The 15,674-nt window shown below is 36.6% G+C and overlaps 2 protein-coding genes across 3 annotated transcripts; both read right to left on the reverse strand.

Moving 5' to 3' along the window:
* Positions 1-1,091: 1,091 nt before the first annotated feature.
* Positions 1,092-7,559, reverse strand: LOC128601409 (cytochrome P450 2J2-like). Its single transcript, XM_053614599.1, has 9 exons — positions 7,080-7,559; positions 6,084-6,246; positions 4,546-4,695; positions 2,720-2,877; positions 2,362-2,538; positions 2,103-2,244; positions 1,759-1,946; positions 1,540-1,681; positions 1,092-1,423 (listed from the first exon to the last, which is right to left on the reverse strand). The coding sequence occupies exons 1-9, from the start codon at positions 7,260-7,262 to the stop codon at positions 1,248-1,250; spliced, it is 1,479 nt and encodes a 492-aa protein (XP_053470574.1). The 5' UTR covers positions 7,263-7,559; the 3' UTR covers positions 1,092-1,247.
* A 319-nt stretch (positions 7,560-7,878) lies between these two features.
* Positions 7,879-15,150, reverse strand: LOC128601407 (cytochrome P450 2J2). Of its 2 annotated transcripts, XM_053614596.1 has the most exons (9): positions 14,906-15,150; positions 13,912-14,074; positions 12,349-12,498; positions 10,523-10,680; positions 10,165-10,341; positions 9,945-10,086; positions 9,605-9,792; positions 9,386-9,527; positions 7,879-9,269 (listed from the first exon to the last, which is right to left on the reverse strand). In XM_053614596.1, the coding sequence occupies exons 1-9, from the start codon at positions 15,086-15,088 to the stop codon at positions 9,094-9,096; spliced, it is 1,479 nt and encodes a 492-aa protein (XP_053470571.1). In that variant the 5' UTR covers positions 15,089-15,150; the 3' UTR covers positions 7,879-9,093. The 2 variants fall into 2 exon arrangements, with proteins under 2 accessions (XP_053470571.1, XP_053470572.1); XM_053614597.1 differs by lacking the exon at positions 14,906-15,150 and having other exon boundaries at positions 13,912-14,099.
* Positions 15,151-15,674: the final 524 nt, after the last annotated feature.

A 15,674-nucleotide genomic window follows, 5' to 3' on the forward strand; every position in this document is an offset into this window, starting at 1 on the left:
AGGAACTCTACCCAACTGCGGGCTGGGCGAGTGAACCGGGACAGCATGAATCCCAGCCACTGCTCTTCAGTGGGCTTGAGGTCCTCTAGCCTTGAAAAATAAAATTGGAATTGCAGGAGATAACATTCAGGATGTACCTGAAAGCCATCAAAGGTAGCTGGAACATCCAAGGGGATCCACTGGGGAAAACACATGGAATCAAATGATGGTATAAAGATCTTGGTGTGGCGGTCTCCATGTTCACCTGCTGCTTCCACGTTAAGGCCAGTATTCTGTCACGTAATTGAGGCTGAGACGGAAGCAAGTGTAGCTATGGCAGTTTAATAAAACAAGGCAGAAATCAATAAACATAGACAGAAATCAATAAACATAGACAGAAATCAATAAGCATAGACAGGCAGAGGTCAGGCGATCAGGCAAACAGTCCAAACAAGGCAAGGCAGAGAGACAAGGTCGTAAACGAGAACAAAGTCAAAAACCAGAATAAACAAACGCAGTATCAGGGTTTGGTAACGGCAGAGACAAAAATGCAACTGCACATATCCTTCACAAAGACATTGTGTGTGAGAGTCTCTTAAGTAGTGTGGTGAGATTGTCAGTGTGATTGGGAACAGGTGTGTGTGCTTAGTCTGCAGGAGAAGGTGACGTGTCTGTGTGTTCCATTGGGCATTGTAGTCATCAGCCATGTTTGTAGTTTGTGGTGCTTTCTGGAACAGTTTGTCGCGACATGACAAGTAGACCATCCGAGTACCATACCTGGGGTACTCATTTCAACATACTATGATTTGGGACAGACTAATTCTAATCTCAGAAACTATTTAGGACACAGCAATGGTTAATGGTGGAACATTTTTTTAACCTACTTCCGAATGTGATAAGATCACCAGACCTGACCATTAGACATGTATGACATCAAACAGCAGATACTTTCAATGCGTTTATTTTTAATGAGTCTCTTAGGCATGGTAAAGAAAACTATATTCAATATAATGCTTTCATATAATGGTTATATATATATATATATATATATATATATATATATATATATATATATATATATATATATATATATAATATGTAATAATGGGTACTATATATAACAAAATTCATGAATATTTATTGATTTCTTCTTCTTCTTACTATTATTTATTTATTTGTTTGTTTGTTTGTTTATTTATTTAATAAGGTTTCTTACAACAAATAGCTTAAAAGCGTATATATATATATATATATTTGTGTATGGGCTCTTAGCGTGGGGTGACACACATGCTGTAGGGTCTGGGTGCATATGTTAAGCCCAGCTGGCCTTCCAAGCTGAGACCGTCTCCAGGACCAGGGGAGAAGGTAAAGCACTGCAACAGAGAGGTGAAGAACAGGAAGAGCTCCATACGAGCCAGCTGCTCCCCCAGACATGATCTCTTACCTGCATAAAGCAAAAATAAGACATCTTGTTCTAAGTATTACATTAACTGTTATTTTTTGTTTGCATTACTCATTTGTCAGACATCTACAGTATATAGCATTGAATATTTGCTGTACCTGCTGAAAAGGGAAGGAAAGCATCCTTCTTCAGGAACTGGCCTTGATCATCCAGAAAGTGTCCTGGGTTAAACGTGTCTGGTGTTTCCCACTCGTTCTTGTCATTAAGCACAGACGATAGGTTTGTAGTCACAGTTGTGCCCTAATGATAGAAATATAATATGTTACACTGTATTTGTGTATACATAATTATTATTTATTTGGTGATTAAGGTCAAACCTTTGGTATGAAGAATCCACCCAGTACAGTATCTTTAGAAGCCATCTTGGGTAAACCAAGAGGAACAATGTTGCCCATCCTTTGAATCTCATGAATAACAGCTTCAGTGTAGGGCATGTTGGGTTTGTCGACCATGCTGGCCTGGCGTGACTGTCCAATCACTTTGTCTATCTCTGCCTGTACCTTTTCTGGAAAAATAAGACAATCGTCCTAATTTTAAAAATAGTTGTGAAGCAAATTGAATCTAGAACTGTATAGTTTTCAGACTCAACAGACTCCTTCTCCACGTTCCTCTGTAAGTACTGACTTATGATGTTTATGAAATGGTGTATGCATGTGCTCACTCTGTATCTCAGGGTACTTCATCATGAAGAGAAGACCCCAGCGTATTGTAGTGGCTGTGGTTTCTATCCCTGCTTCAAACATGTCCACCATTGCAGCCAATAACATCTCAATATTAAATACAGCTTCAGGATCACTCTTTTTCTAAATTATTCAAAAAGAGAAGTGTTAAACATTGTCCATGACTGGTTCCTTGCCATTGTTTTGCAAATCAGGTCCACATACTGTTCCAGAGAAAATGTACTAATATTTTAAACAAACCTTTTCCATTTCTAGAAGGAAACTGTCGATGTAATCCTGAGGATTTGAGGGATCCCAGTCCTCCTTGTGTTTTCTTATTTCTTCTTTTAGGAACTCTACTATTTTTGCGTAGTTGGCAAAAATCTTCTGATGCGGACCAGGAAGGTATTCAAAGAGGCGAGGGAAGGCATTATACAGCTACAAGATTCCACAGAGGACACAAAAATTAGACAGTGGTGAATCTATTTGTGAATACATCACATAATAAGCTAGTCACAAATAAGATTTGCATATGTGATATTTCATGTCACATAATCCAGGAAATCATCAAACTGTGAATAAAAATTGTTTGAATTGCTCAGAATTTCTGCCTACTGACCTGAGATCGGGCAGAACCTGCCAGAAAGATAGCTTCAGCATCCAAACGCAAGATATTCTGGAAATTCTCATCATGGTATTCAAAGCGATGACCGAAAACTAGTGCGGAGATGATGTTTGAGACTGCGTTGTTGAGGAAAAACTGGGGATCAAAAAGACCTAAATGGGCACAAAAATATGATTTGTCCATTATATACAGTGGTGCTTGAAAGTTTGTGAATTTTCTATATATCTACATAAATATGACCTAAAGCATCATCAGATTTTCACACAAATCCTAAAAGTAGACAAAGAGAACCCAGTTAAACAAATAAGACAAAAATATTATACTTGGTAATTTATATATTGAGGAAAATGAGCCAATATTATAGATCTGTGAGTGGCAAAAGTATGTGAACCTGTAAGATTAGCAGTTAAATTGAAGGTGAAATTAAAGTCAGGTGTTTTCAATCAAAAGGATGATTGTGTGATGGTGTGAGTGATCTATCAATGTCTGAGCTTCAAAACACATGTTTGAGGAAGTGTATCATGGTATGAACAAAGAAGATTTCAGGGAAGCTCTGAAAAAGTGTCTTTCTTGGACTCCACCAATCCACAGTCAGACAGACTGTGTACAAATGGAGGAAATTTAAGACCATTGTTACAGTCCCCAGGAGTGGTCAACCAACAAAGATCACTTCAAGAGCAAGATGTGTAATAGTCCACAAGGTCACAAAGGAACCCAGGGTAACTTCTAAGCAACTAAAGGCCTCTCTCACATATTCAGCTAATGTTAATGTTCATGAGTCCACCATCAGGAGAACACTGAACAACACTGGTGTGCATGGCAGGGTTGCAAGGAGAAAGCCACTGCTCCTTGGTCACATGGACAAGCCAGAAGACTATTGGAAAAATGTTTTGTGGATGGATGAGACCAAAATAGAATGTTTAGTTTAAATGAGAAAGGTTATGTTTGGAGAAAGGAAAACATTGCATTCCAGCACAAGAACCTTATCCAATCTGTGAAACATGGTGATGGTAGTATCATGGTTTGGGTCTGTTTTGCTGTATCTGGGCCAGGAAGACTTGCCGTCATTGATGGAACAATGAATTCTGAATTATACCAGTGAATTCTAAAGGAAAATGTCAGGGCATCTGTCCGTGAACCGGATCTTAAGAGAAAGTGGTTCATGTAGCAACACAACGACCCTAAGCACACAAGTCATTCTACCAAAGAATGGTTAAAGAAGAATAAAGTTAATGTTTTGGAATGGCCAAGTGAATGTCCTGACCTTAATCCAATAGAAAAGTTGTGGAAGGACCTGAAGCAAGCAGATCATTTGAGGAAATCCACTAACATCCCAGAGTTGAAGCTGTTCTGTACGGAGGACAGTGCAAAATTCGATGTGCAGAACTGATCAACAGTTACCAGAAACGTTTAGTTTAGAGGTCACACCAGATACTGAAACCAAAGGTTCACTTTTCTCACTCACAGATATGTAATATTTGATCATTTTCCTCAATAAATAAATGACAAAGCATAATATTTTTGTCTCATTTGTTTTATTGGGTTCTCTTTTTCTACTTTTAGGAAACTCTGATGATGTTTTCGGTAATATTTATGCAGAACTACAGAAAATTCTAAAGTGTTCACAAACTTTCAAGCACTACTGTACATAATTTGGTTGGGAATGTCTATTTAAAATCTGTTCTAAACATCATCTATGATTTGTAATGAATAGTCCTTATCTGAAGTACATTATATTTCTTAGTTAATGGGGAAACCTGCTTTAGCTAAGAAACCTCCCTAGAATCTCCTGAAAAATAACTTTCAGAGTGGCCACTTACCCTGTTCTGCTTTGAAAGCATCACACAGAAAGATGTTCTCCTGCTGGATACTCAGCTCTAGGGTCTTCTTCCCTTCACCAAAGTGGCGTAGGTGTGTGATGATAAACTTCCTCTGGTTTTTCCACAGGTACCCAATACTGAGAGCAACACCTTCAGAGCATGGCACAGCAAGTCTCAGTGTATACAATTAGATTATATTCCTAGGTGATGTTTTTTTTTTTTTTTAAATTACATGAAGGCTAATGTAAATTTCATACAGTACCAATCTTGAGTATTAGAAACACTTGAATGCTACTTATTTTCTTTATTTTTATTCATTATTATAAGTTCATTGAAGGGTCACATTTTGTACATTTTATTTTACAGTTATTTTTTTAACCTAAACATTGAGTTGACATTTACATTTACATTTATATTTATGCGTCCTAAAAACACTGCCATGTGTTAAAAGAATATAATGTAATAAAAGGGGCTTAATTATTTTAAGCATCTTGTGAATATGATTGATTCCACTATTAATTCCTCTTTTAATATTTTAAATGCATATGGCTTGTTTGTTTCACATGAAGAAGCTGCTCCGAAACCTTTTGAAATATGGCTGAATGTATGTGCTAATACACAGAGGAGCTTACAATGTCAGTCAAAGAGGTTACACTGGGCAAACATGCCTATTTATGGTTACTAGTGTTAGATTCATGATGCTTCTAAAAGATCACTTCAAAGATATCAGTGATACATATAAAACCGTCATGCCACGGATGATAAAGGGGAACTTGGGCTGTTTCTTACATATCTGATTGTATTCATTCTAAAGCTGGTTAGCTCCGATATTAATCAAATGATTATTTTAATGTTTAATGTTTAAATATATAAATACAGCATTGTTATTGATTGTGTTTTTTCCCCTCCTAATTCATAATAAAGGTTTCTTTTGCCTCTGTTGAACATTTTGTTTATTCCATGTATGATTTGCATTACCTAATCTAAAATGGATTTGGGTGCAAAGCTAGACATGTTTATTTACCAGTTAGCCTTATCATATGAATTAAATCATATTTTTACAAGTATTACTTTAAGCAAAATATATATAGTAAGAAAATAAGACATCATTGGAAATCTGATAAATATAACCCAAAATAGTGGTTCATCTTCTCAACACAACATGTTGGATTAAATGAACAACCCATTTGCTAGGCTAAATTAATCCAGAGTGTGTTATATCCAATAGTTACAAAGAAAAACCAAAAAAAAACCAACAACCCCAAATTGAATTGTTTGCAACCCAGACATTTTTTGAAGTGTACAAACTTTATATTGTACTTAGCAAACAACTGTTAGGTCATCAAAGCATTGTCCTTTTTTTTAACATTTATTTATTTATTTTTTTTTAGGAAAAGAGATTCTCCTGATAATATGGTCATTTGTAATAATGGTGAAAAGAAAACAATATTTATTAATTGAGTAAAATCCATACCCCACCCCATATTTATTATTATTATTATTATTATTATTATTATTATTATTATTAGTATACTTACCAAGTCCATTAAAGAGTTTGTGAACGAGAGGGACAACAGGTCGGTCTACAAAGCTGTCTAGCTGAGTAATGAGAGCCTCCTTCACCATTTTATGTCCAGAGACAAACACAGTTTTCTCACTGCCCCAACGCAAGCTGAAAACATCTCCATACTTCTCAGCAAGCTTAGTTTAAATGCATACAAGTAATGGAGAAAAGAGAGAAAGATAATGGTTGCACATTTTTTATATATGTATCACAAATATTTTTATTACTTTGACACAAAACATTTTTTGGTAGTCTTATGTAAGGTTTTTTGTGGTATTAAATTTGTGCCAAAAGTATTGAATGAAACTTTTCAAGAACTTAACAAAAATATACAATGAGAAAGAAGAAAAACACTCTGCAAGTGAAAACAGTGCGCTCAATGGCAAATATTTAACATGGACTTCAAACAGCATTCTTTGTTAACAGTTTTCTAAGCTTCCTTTTCGCTAATCATGGTTTATGAATGTGCTGCCAGAGTTTTTGTTTACGCTTTCATACCTTTATGCTCCACAAGTTTATGTTCATCATTCTGCCACAAATCTCACGTGTGAGCAGGGCTTAACCAGCGATTTACTCTCAATGGCTAGTGAGATTTGGATTGACAGCTCGAGTGTCCAGCTGAAGAGACGGATGATGATGGCAATGCTCCGCGCCACTCATGAGAGCTCATCTTGAAAAAATAGTCGTATAAGTCTACCCAAACCTCAAATATTAATTACAAACTAATATACTGATTAAGTTAGTAAGTAATTTCCAGTACAGATTACAAATACTGTAACTATACAGAGAACCACATCCAGAACACTCTCCAAAATTCGCAACACTTAAGTCTCTACTTCCTGGTCAGGGAACCATCAATCCAAACTATAGAATTTCTAAGAATTTATAATGATTCAGAACAAACAAACAAACAAACAAACCAACAACCAAACAAAAAAAGAAAAAGTCAAAATGGTCTTTTTTAGCTTACCTTGTCTATTGTTTTAAAGTCAAGCCCAGTGAAAATGTTTCCCACAAAAGGTAGGGGCCATGGTCCTGGTGGAAAATTGGATGGATTTTTGTTCCTGATGATATCAAGAAGTAGTAGGAAAAGAAAAAATCCTAAAAGCCAGCTCTTAAAATCAAGATATTCCTCTAAGTAGTGTAATATCATTGCTGTGGGTTGTGAGGATTCTGGTGGTATGTCTGCTCATGTGTCTGAAAGTTTGTGTACTTTGACTGTTTTGTTTGAGCTCTCGACCCGTAGCTGGACAGAGGTAAAAGAATATGTAAGCTACTCTGAATTCCTAGAAAAACTTTACTGCTAAGTTTCTTACATGGTATTCACACACACACACACACGAGCCACTTTATTAGGAACACTATACTAATACTGGGTAGGGTCTCTCACTGCATTGACAACAGCCTCAATACTTCATTTCATGGATTCCACAAGTTATTATATACATTCCTTTGGGATTCTGGTCCATGTTGACATGCTCACATCACATAATTGCTGCAAATTTGTCCACTGCACATTCATGCTGCAAATCTGGTCTATTGGATTTAGACCTGGTAACTGATGTACAACAAACTCACTGTTATGTTCATGGAACCAGTCTGAGACAATATGTGCTTTGTGACATGGCATATTATCATGCTGGAAATAGCCATTATTAGACAGGTAAAATTGTGGGAATAACTTTGCGGAAATAATTTCCTCCATGTTCTCCTGCTGCTTCCACGTTAAGGCAAAGTATTCTGTCACATAATTGAGGCTGAGACGGAAGCAAGTGTAGCTATGGCAGTTTAATAAAACAAGGCAGAAATCAATAAACATAGACAGGCAGAGGTCAGGCAAACAGTCCAAACAAGGCAAGGCAGAGAGACAAGGTCATAAACGAGAACAAAGCCAAAAACCAGAATAAACAAACACAGTATCAAAGTTTGGTACCAGCAGAGACAAAATGCAACTCCACATATACTTCGCAAAGACATTGTGTGTGAGAGTCTCTTAAGTAGTGTGGTGAGATTGTCAGTGTGATTGGGAACAGGTGTGTGTGCTTAGTCTGCAGGAGAAGGTGACGTGCCTGTGTGTTCCATTGGGCATTGTAGTCATCAGTCATGTTTGTAGTTTGTGGTGCTTTCTGGAACAGTTTGTCGTGACATGACAAGTAGACCATCCGAGTACCATACCTGGGGTACTCATTTCAACATACTATGATTTGGGACAGACTAATTCTAATCTCAGAAACTATTTAGGACACAGCAATGGTTAATGGTGGAACATTTTTTTTAACCTACTTTCGAATGTGATAAGATCACCAGACCTGACCATTAGACATGTATGACATCAAACAGCAGATACTTTCAATGCGTTTATTTTTAATGAGTCTCTTAGGCAGTCATGGTAAAGAAAACTATATTCAATATAATGCTTTCATATAATGGTAATATATATATATAATATGTAATAATGGCTACTATATATAATAAAATTCATGAATACTTATTGATTTCTTCTTACTATTATTTATCCATCCATCTTCTACCACTTACTCCTTTTCAGGGTCACGGGGAACCTGGAGCCTATCCCAGGGAGCATCGGGCACAAGGCAGGGTACACCCTGGACAGGGTGCCAGTCCATTGCAGGGCACAATCACATACACACTCATTCATACACTACAGACACTTTAGACACACCAATCAGCCTACCAAGCATGTCTTTGGACTGGGGGAGGAAACCGGAGTACCCGGAGGAAACCCCCACAGCACAGGGAGAACATGCAAACTCCGCACACACATGGCCTCGGCGGGACTCAAACCCTGGACCCAGGAGGTGTGAGGCAAACGTGCTAACCACTAAGCCACCGTTTTATTACTACTATTATTAGCCACCGTACTATTAATTCTAATTAACTAACTAACTAACTAATTAATTAATTAATTAATTAGGTTTCTTACAACAAATAGCTTAAAAGCGTATATATTTGTGTATGGGCTCTTAGCGTGGGGTGACACACATGCAGTAAGGTCTGGGTGCATATGTGAATCCCAGCTGGCCTTCCAAGCTGAGATCGTCTCCAGGACCAGGGGAGAAGGTAAAGCACTGCAACAGAGAGGTGAAGAACAGGAAGAGCTCCATACGAGCCAGCTGCTCCCCCACACATGATCTCTTACCTGCATAAAGCATAAATAAGACATCTTGTTCTAAGTATTACATTAACTGTTATTTTTTGTTTGTATTATTCATTTGTCAGACATCTACAGTATATAGCGTTGAATATTTGCTATACCTGCTGAAAAGGGCAGGAAAGCATCCTTCTTCAGGAACTGGCCTTGATCATCCAGAAAGTGTCCTGGGTTAAACGTGCCTGGTGTTTCCCACTCGTTCTTGTCATTAAGCACAGACGATAGGTTTGTAGTCACAGTTGTGCCCTAATGATAGAAATATAATGTGTTACACTGTATTTGTGTATACATAATTATTATTTATTTGGTGATTAAGGTCAAACCTTTGGTATGAAGAATCCACCCAGTACAGTATCTTTAGAAGCCATCTTGGGGAAACCCAGAGGCACAATGTTGCCCATCCTTTGAATCTCATGAATAACAGCTTCAGTGTAGGGCATGTTGGGTTTGTCGACCATGCTGGCTTGGCGTGACTGTCCAATAACTTTGTTTATCTCTGCCTGTACCTTTTCTAGAAAAATAAGACAATCATCATGCTTTCAAAAATAATTGTGAAGCAAATTAAATCTAGGACTGTATAATTTTCAGACTCGACTCCTTCTCCACATTCCTCAGTAAGTACTGACTTATGATGTTTATGAAATGGTGTATGCATGTACTCACTCTGTATCTCAGGGTACTTCATCATGAAGAGAAGACCCCAGCGTATTGTAGTGGCTGTGGTTTCTGTCCCTGCTTCAAACATGTCCAGCATTGCAGCCAATAACATCTCAACATTAAATCCAGCTTCAGGATCACTCTTTTTCTAAATTATTCAAAAAGAGAAGTGTTAAACATTGTCCATGACTGGTTGCTTTAAAATGTGCTATCATTTTAAACAAACCTTTTCCATTTCTAGAAGGAAACTGTCAATGTAATCCCGAGGATTTGAGGGATCCCAGTCCTCCTTGTGTTTTCTTATTTCTTCTTTTAGGAACTCTATTATTTTTGCGTAGTTGGCAAAAATCTTCTGATGCGGACCAGGAAGGTATTCAAAGAGGCAAGGGAAGGCATTATACAGCTACAAGATTCCACAGAGGACACAAAAATTAGACAGTGGTGAATCTATTTGTGAATACATCACATAATAAGCTAGTCACAAATAAGATTTGCATATGTGATATTTCATGTCACATAATCCAGGAAATCATCAAACTGTGAATAAAAATTGTTTGAATTGCTCAGAATTTCTGCCTACTGACCTGAGATCGGGCAGAACCTGCCAGAAAGATAGCTTCAGCATCCAAACGCAAGATATTCTGGAAATTCTCATCATGGTATTCAAAGCGATGACCGAAAACTAGTGCGGAGATGATGTTTGAGACTGCGTTGTTGAGGAAAAACTGGGGATCAAAAAGACCTAAATGGGCACAAAAATATGATTTGTCCATTATATACGGTGGTGCTTGAAAGCTTGTGAATTTTCTATATATCTACATAAATATGACCTAAAGCATCATCAGATTTTCACACAAATCCTAAAAGTAGACAAAGAGAACCCAGTTAAACAAATAAGACAAAAATATTATACTTGGTAATTTATATATTGAGGAAAATGAGCCAATATTATAGATCTGTGAGTGGCAAAAGTATGTGAACCTGTAAGATTAGCAGTTAAATTGAAGGTGAAATTAAAGTCAGGTGTTTTCAATCAAAAGGATGATTGTGTGATGGTGTGAGTGATCTATCAATGTCTGAGCTTCAAAACACATGTTTGAGGAAGTGTATCATGGTATGAACAAAGAAGATTTCAGGGAAGCTCTGAAAAAGTGTCTTTCTTGGACTCCACCAATCCACAGTCAGACAGACTGTGTACAAATGGAGGAAATTTAAGACCATTGTTACAGTCCCCAGGAGTGGTCAACCAACAAAGATCACTTCAAGAGCAAGATGTGTAATAGTCCACAAAGTCACAAAGGAACCCAGGGTAACTTCTAAGCAACTAAAGGCCTCTCTCACATATTCAGCTAATGTTAATGTTCATGAGTCCACCATCAGGAGAACACTGAACAACACTGGTGTGCATGGCAGGGTTGCAAGGAGAAAGCCACTGCTCCTTGGTCACATGGACAAGCCAGAAGACTATTGGAAAAATGTTTTGTGGATGGATGAGACCAAAATAGAATGTTTAGTTTAAATGAGAAAGGTTATGTTTGGAGAAAGGAAAACATTGCATTCCAGCACAAGAACCTTATCCAATCTGTGAAACATGGTGATGGTAGTATCATGGTTTGGGTCTGTTTTGCTGCATCTGGGCCAGGACGACTTGCCGTCATTGATGGAACAATGAATTCTGAATTATACCAGTGAATTCTAAAGGAAAATGTCAGGGCATCTGTCCGTGAACCGGATCTTAAGAGAAAGTGGTTCATGTAGCAACACAACGACCCTAAGCACACAAGTCATTCTACCAAAGAATGGTTAAAGAAGAATAAAGTTAATGTTTTGGAATGGCCAAGTGAATGTCCTGACCTTAATCCAATAGAAAAGTTGTGGAAGGACCTGAAGCAAGCAGATCATGTGAGGAAACCCACCAACATCCCAGAGTTGAAGCTGTTCTGTACGGAGGACAGTGCAAAATTCGATGTGCAGAACTGATCAACAGTTACCAGAAACGTTTAGTTTAGAGGTCACACCAGATACTGAAACCAAAGGTTCACTTTTCTCACTCACAGATATGTAATATTGGATCATTTTCCTAAATAAATAAATGACAAAGTATAATATTTTTGTCTCATTTGTTTTATTGGGTTCTCTTTTTCTACTTTTAGGAAACTCTGATGATGTTTTCGGTAATATTTATGCAGAACTACAGAAAATTCTAAAGTGTTCACAAACTTTCAAGCACTACTGTACATAATTTGGTTGGGAATGTCTATTTAAAATCTGTTCTAAACATCATCTATGCTTTGTAATGAATAGTCCTTATCTGAAGTACATTATATTTCTTAGTTAATGGGGAAACCTGCTTTAGCTAAGAAACCTCCCTAGAATCTCCTGAAAAATAACTTTCAGAGTGGCCACTTACCCTGTTCTGCTTTGAAAGCATCACACAGAAAGATGTTCTCCTGCTGGATACTCAGCTCTAGGGTCTTCTTCCCTTCACCAAAGTGGCGTAGGTGTGTGATGATAAACTTCCTCTGGTTTTTCCACAGGTACCCATTACTGAGAGCAACACCTTCAGAGCATGGCACAGAAAGTCTCAGTGTATACAATTAGATTATATTTATAGGTGATGTATTTTTTTTTTTAATTACATGAAGGCTAATGTAAATTTCATACAGTACCAATCTTGAGTATTAGAAACACTTGAATGCTACTTATTTTCTTTATTTTTATTCATTATTATAAGTTCATTGAAGGGTCACATTTTGTACATTTTATTTTACAGTTTTTTTTTTTAACCTAAACATTGAGTTGACGTTTACATTTACATTTATATTTATGCGTCCTAAAAACACTGCCATGTGTTAAAAGAATATAATGTAATAAAAGGGGCTTAATTATTTTAAGCATCTTGTGAATATGGTTGATTCCACTATTAATTCCTCTTTTAATATTTTAAATGCATATGGCTTGTTTGTTTCACATGAAGAAGCTGCTCCGAAACTTTTTGAAATATGGCTGAATGTATGTGCTAATACACAGAGGAGCTTACAATGTCAGTGGAAGAGGTTACACTGGGCAAACATGCCTATTTATGGTTACTAGTGTTAGATTCATGATGCTCCTAAAAGATCACTTCAAAGATATCAGTGATACATATAAAACCGTCATTCCACAGATGATAAAGGGGAACTTGGGCTGTTTTTTACATATCTGATTGTATTCATTCTAAAGCTGGTTAGCTCCGATATTAATCAAATTATTATTTTAATGTTTAGTGTTTAAAGATATAAATACAGCATTGTTATTGATTGTGTTTTTCCCCCTCCTAATTCATAATAAAGGTTTCTTTTGCCTCTGTTGAACATTTTGTTTATTCCATGTATGATTTGCATTACCTAATCTAAAATGGATTTGGGTGCAAAGCTAGACATGTTTATTTACCAGTTAGCCTTATCATATGAATTAAATCATATTTTTACAAGTATTACTTTAAGCAAAATATATATAGTAAGAAAATAAGACATCATTGGAAATCTGGTAAATATAACCCAAAATAGTGGTTCATCTTCTCAACACAACATATTGGATTAAATGAACAACCCGTTTGCTAAACTAAATTAATCCAGAGTGTGTTATATCCTACAGTTACAAAGAAAAACCAAAAAAAAAACCAAAAAAAAAAAAACAAAAAAAAACCAACAACCCCAAATTGAATTGTTTGTAACCCAGACATTTTTTGAAGTGTACAAACTTTATATTGTACTTAGCAAACAACTGTTAGGTCATCAAAGCATTGTCCTTTTTTAACAAATTTTTTTTTTTTTTTTTTTTTTAGGAAAAGAAATTCTCCTGATAATTTGGTCATTTGTAATAATGGTGAAAAGAAAACAATATTTATTAATTGAGTAAAGTCCATACCCCACCCAATTATTATTATTATTATTATTATTATTATTATTATTATTATTATGATTTTACTTACCAAGTCCATTAAAGAGTTTGTGAAAGAGAGGGACAACAGGTCGGTCTGCAAAGCTGTCTAGCTGAGTAATGAGAGCCTCTTTCACCATTTTATGTCCAGAGACAAACACAGTTTTCTCACTGCCCCAACGCAGGCTGAAAACGTCTCCATACTTCTCAGCAAGCTTAGTTTAAATGCATACAAGTAATGGAGAAAAGAGAGAAAGATAATGGTTGCACATTTTCTATACATGTATCACAACATATTTTTATTACTTTGACACAAAAATTTTTTTGGTAACTTTGTGTAAGGTTTTTTGTGGAATTAAATTTGTGCCAAAAGTATTGAATGAAACTTTTCAAGAACTTAACAAAAATATACAATGAGAAAGAAGAAAAACACTCTGCAAGTGAAAACAGTGCGCTCAATGGCACATATTTAACATGAACTTCAAACAGCATTCTTTGTTAACAGTTTTCTAAGCTTCCTTTTCGCTAATCATGGTTTATGAATGTGCTGCCAGAGTTTTTTTTTTACGCTTTCATACCTTTATGCTCCACAAGTTTATGTTCATCATTCTGCCACAAATCTCACGTGTGAGCAGGGCTTAACCAGCGATTTACTCTCAATGGCTAGTGAGATTTGGATTGACAGCTCGAGTGTCCAGCTGAAGAGGAGGATGATGTTGGCAATGCTCCGCGCCACTCATGAGAGCTCATCTTGAAAAAATAGTCGCATAAGTCTACCCAAACCTCAAATATTAATTACAAACTAATATACTGACTAAGTAAGTGAGTAATTTCCAGTACAAAGTACAAATACTGTAACTATACAGAGAACCACATCCAGAACGCTCTCCAAAATTCGCAACACTTAAGTCTCTACTTCCTGGTCAGGGAACCATCAATCCAAACTATAGAATTTCTAAGAATTTATAATGATTCAAAACAAATAAACAAACAAACGAACAACCAAACAAAAAAAGAAAAGGTCAAAACGGTCTTTTTTAGCCTACCTTGTCTATTGTTTTAAAGTCAAGCCCAGTGAAAATGTTTCCCACAAAAGGTAGGGGCCATGGTCCTGGTGGAAAATTGGATGGATTTTTGTTCCTGATGATATCAAGAAGTAGTAGGAAAAGAAAAAATCCTAAAAGCCAGCTCTTAAAATCAAGGTATTCCACTAAGTAGTGTAATATCATTGCTGTGGTTTGTGAGGATTCTGGTGGTATGTCTGCTCCTGTGCTGAAGGTTTGTGTACTTTGACTGTTTTTTTTTAGCTCTCGACCTGTAGCTGGAGCAGAGGGAAGAGATTATGTAAGCTACTCTGAATTCCAAAAAAAAAACTTTACTGCTAAGTTTCTTACATGGTATTCACACACACACACACACACACACACACACACACACACACACACACACACAAGCCACTTTATTAGGAACACTATACTAATACTGGGTAGGGTCTCTCACTGCACTGACAACAGCTTCAGTACTTCATCTCATGCATTCCACAAGTTGTTATATACTTTCCTTTGCGATTCTGGTCCATGTTGACATGATTGCATCACATAATTGCTGCAGATTTGTCCACTGCACATTCATGCTGCAAATCTGGTCTATTGGATTTAGACCTGGTAACTGATGTACAACAGACTCACTGTTATGTTCATGGAACCAGTCTGAGACAATATATGCTTTGTAACATGGCACATTATCATGCTGGAAGTAGCCATTATTAGACAGGTAACATTGTGGCAATAAAGGGATGCATATACAGTCATGGGA

Source organism: Ictalurus furcatus, chromosome 25 (genome assembly GCF_023375685.1).
Source record: "Ictalurus furcatus strain D&B chromosome 25, Billie_1.0, whole genome shotgun sequence".
In the NCBI taxonomy this organism is placed as follows: Eukaryota; Metazoa; Chordata; class Actinopteri; order Siluriformes; family Ictaluridae; genus Ictalurus; species Ictalurus furcatus.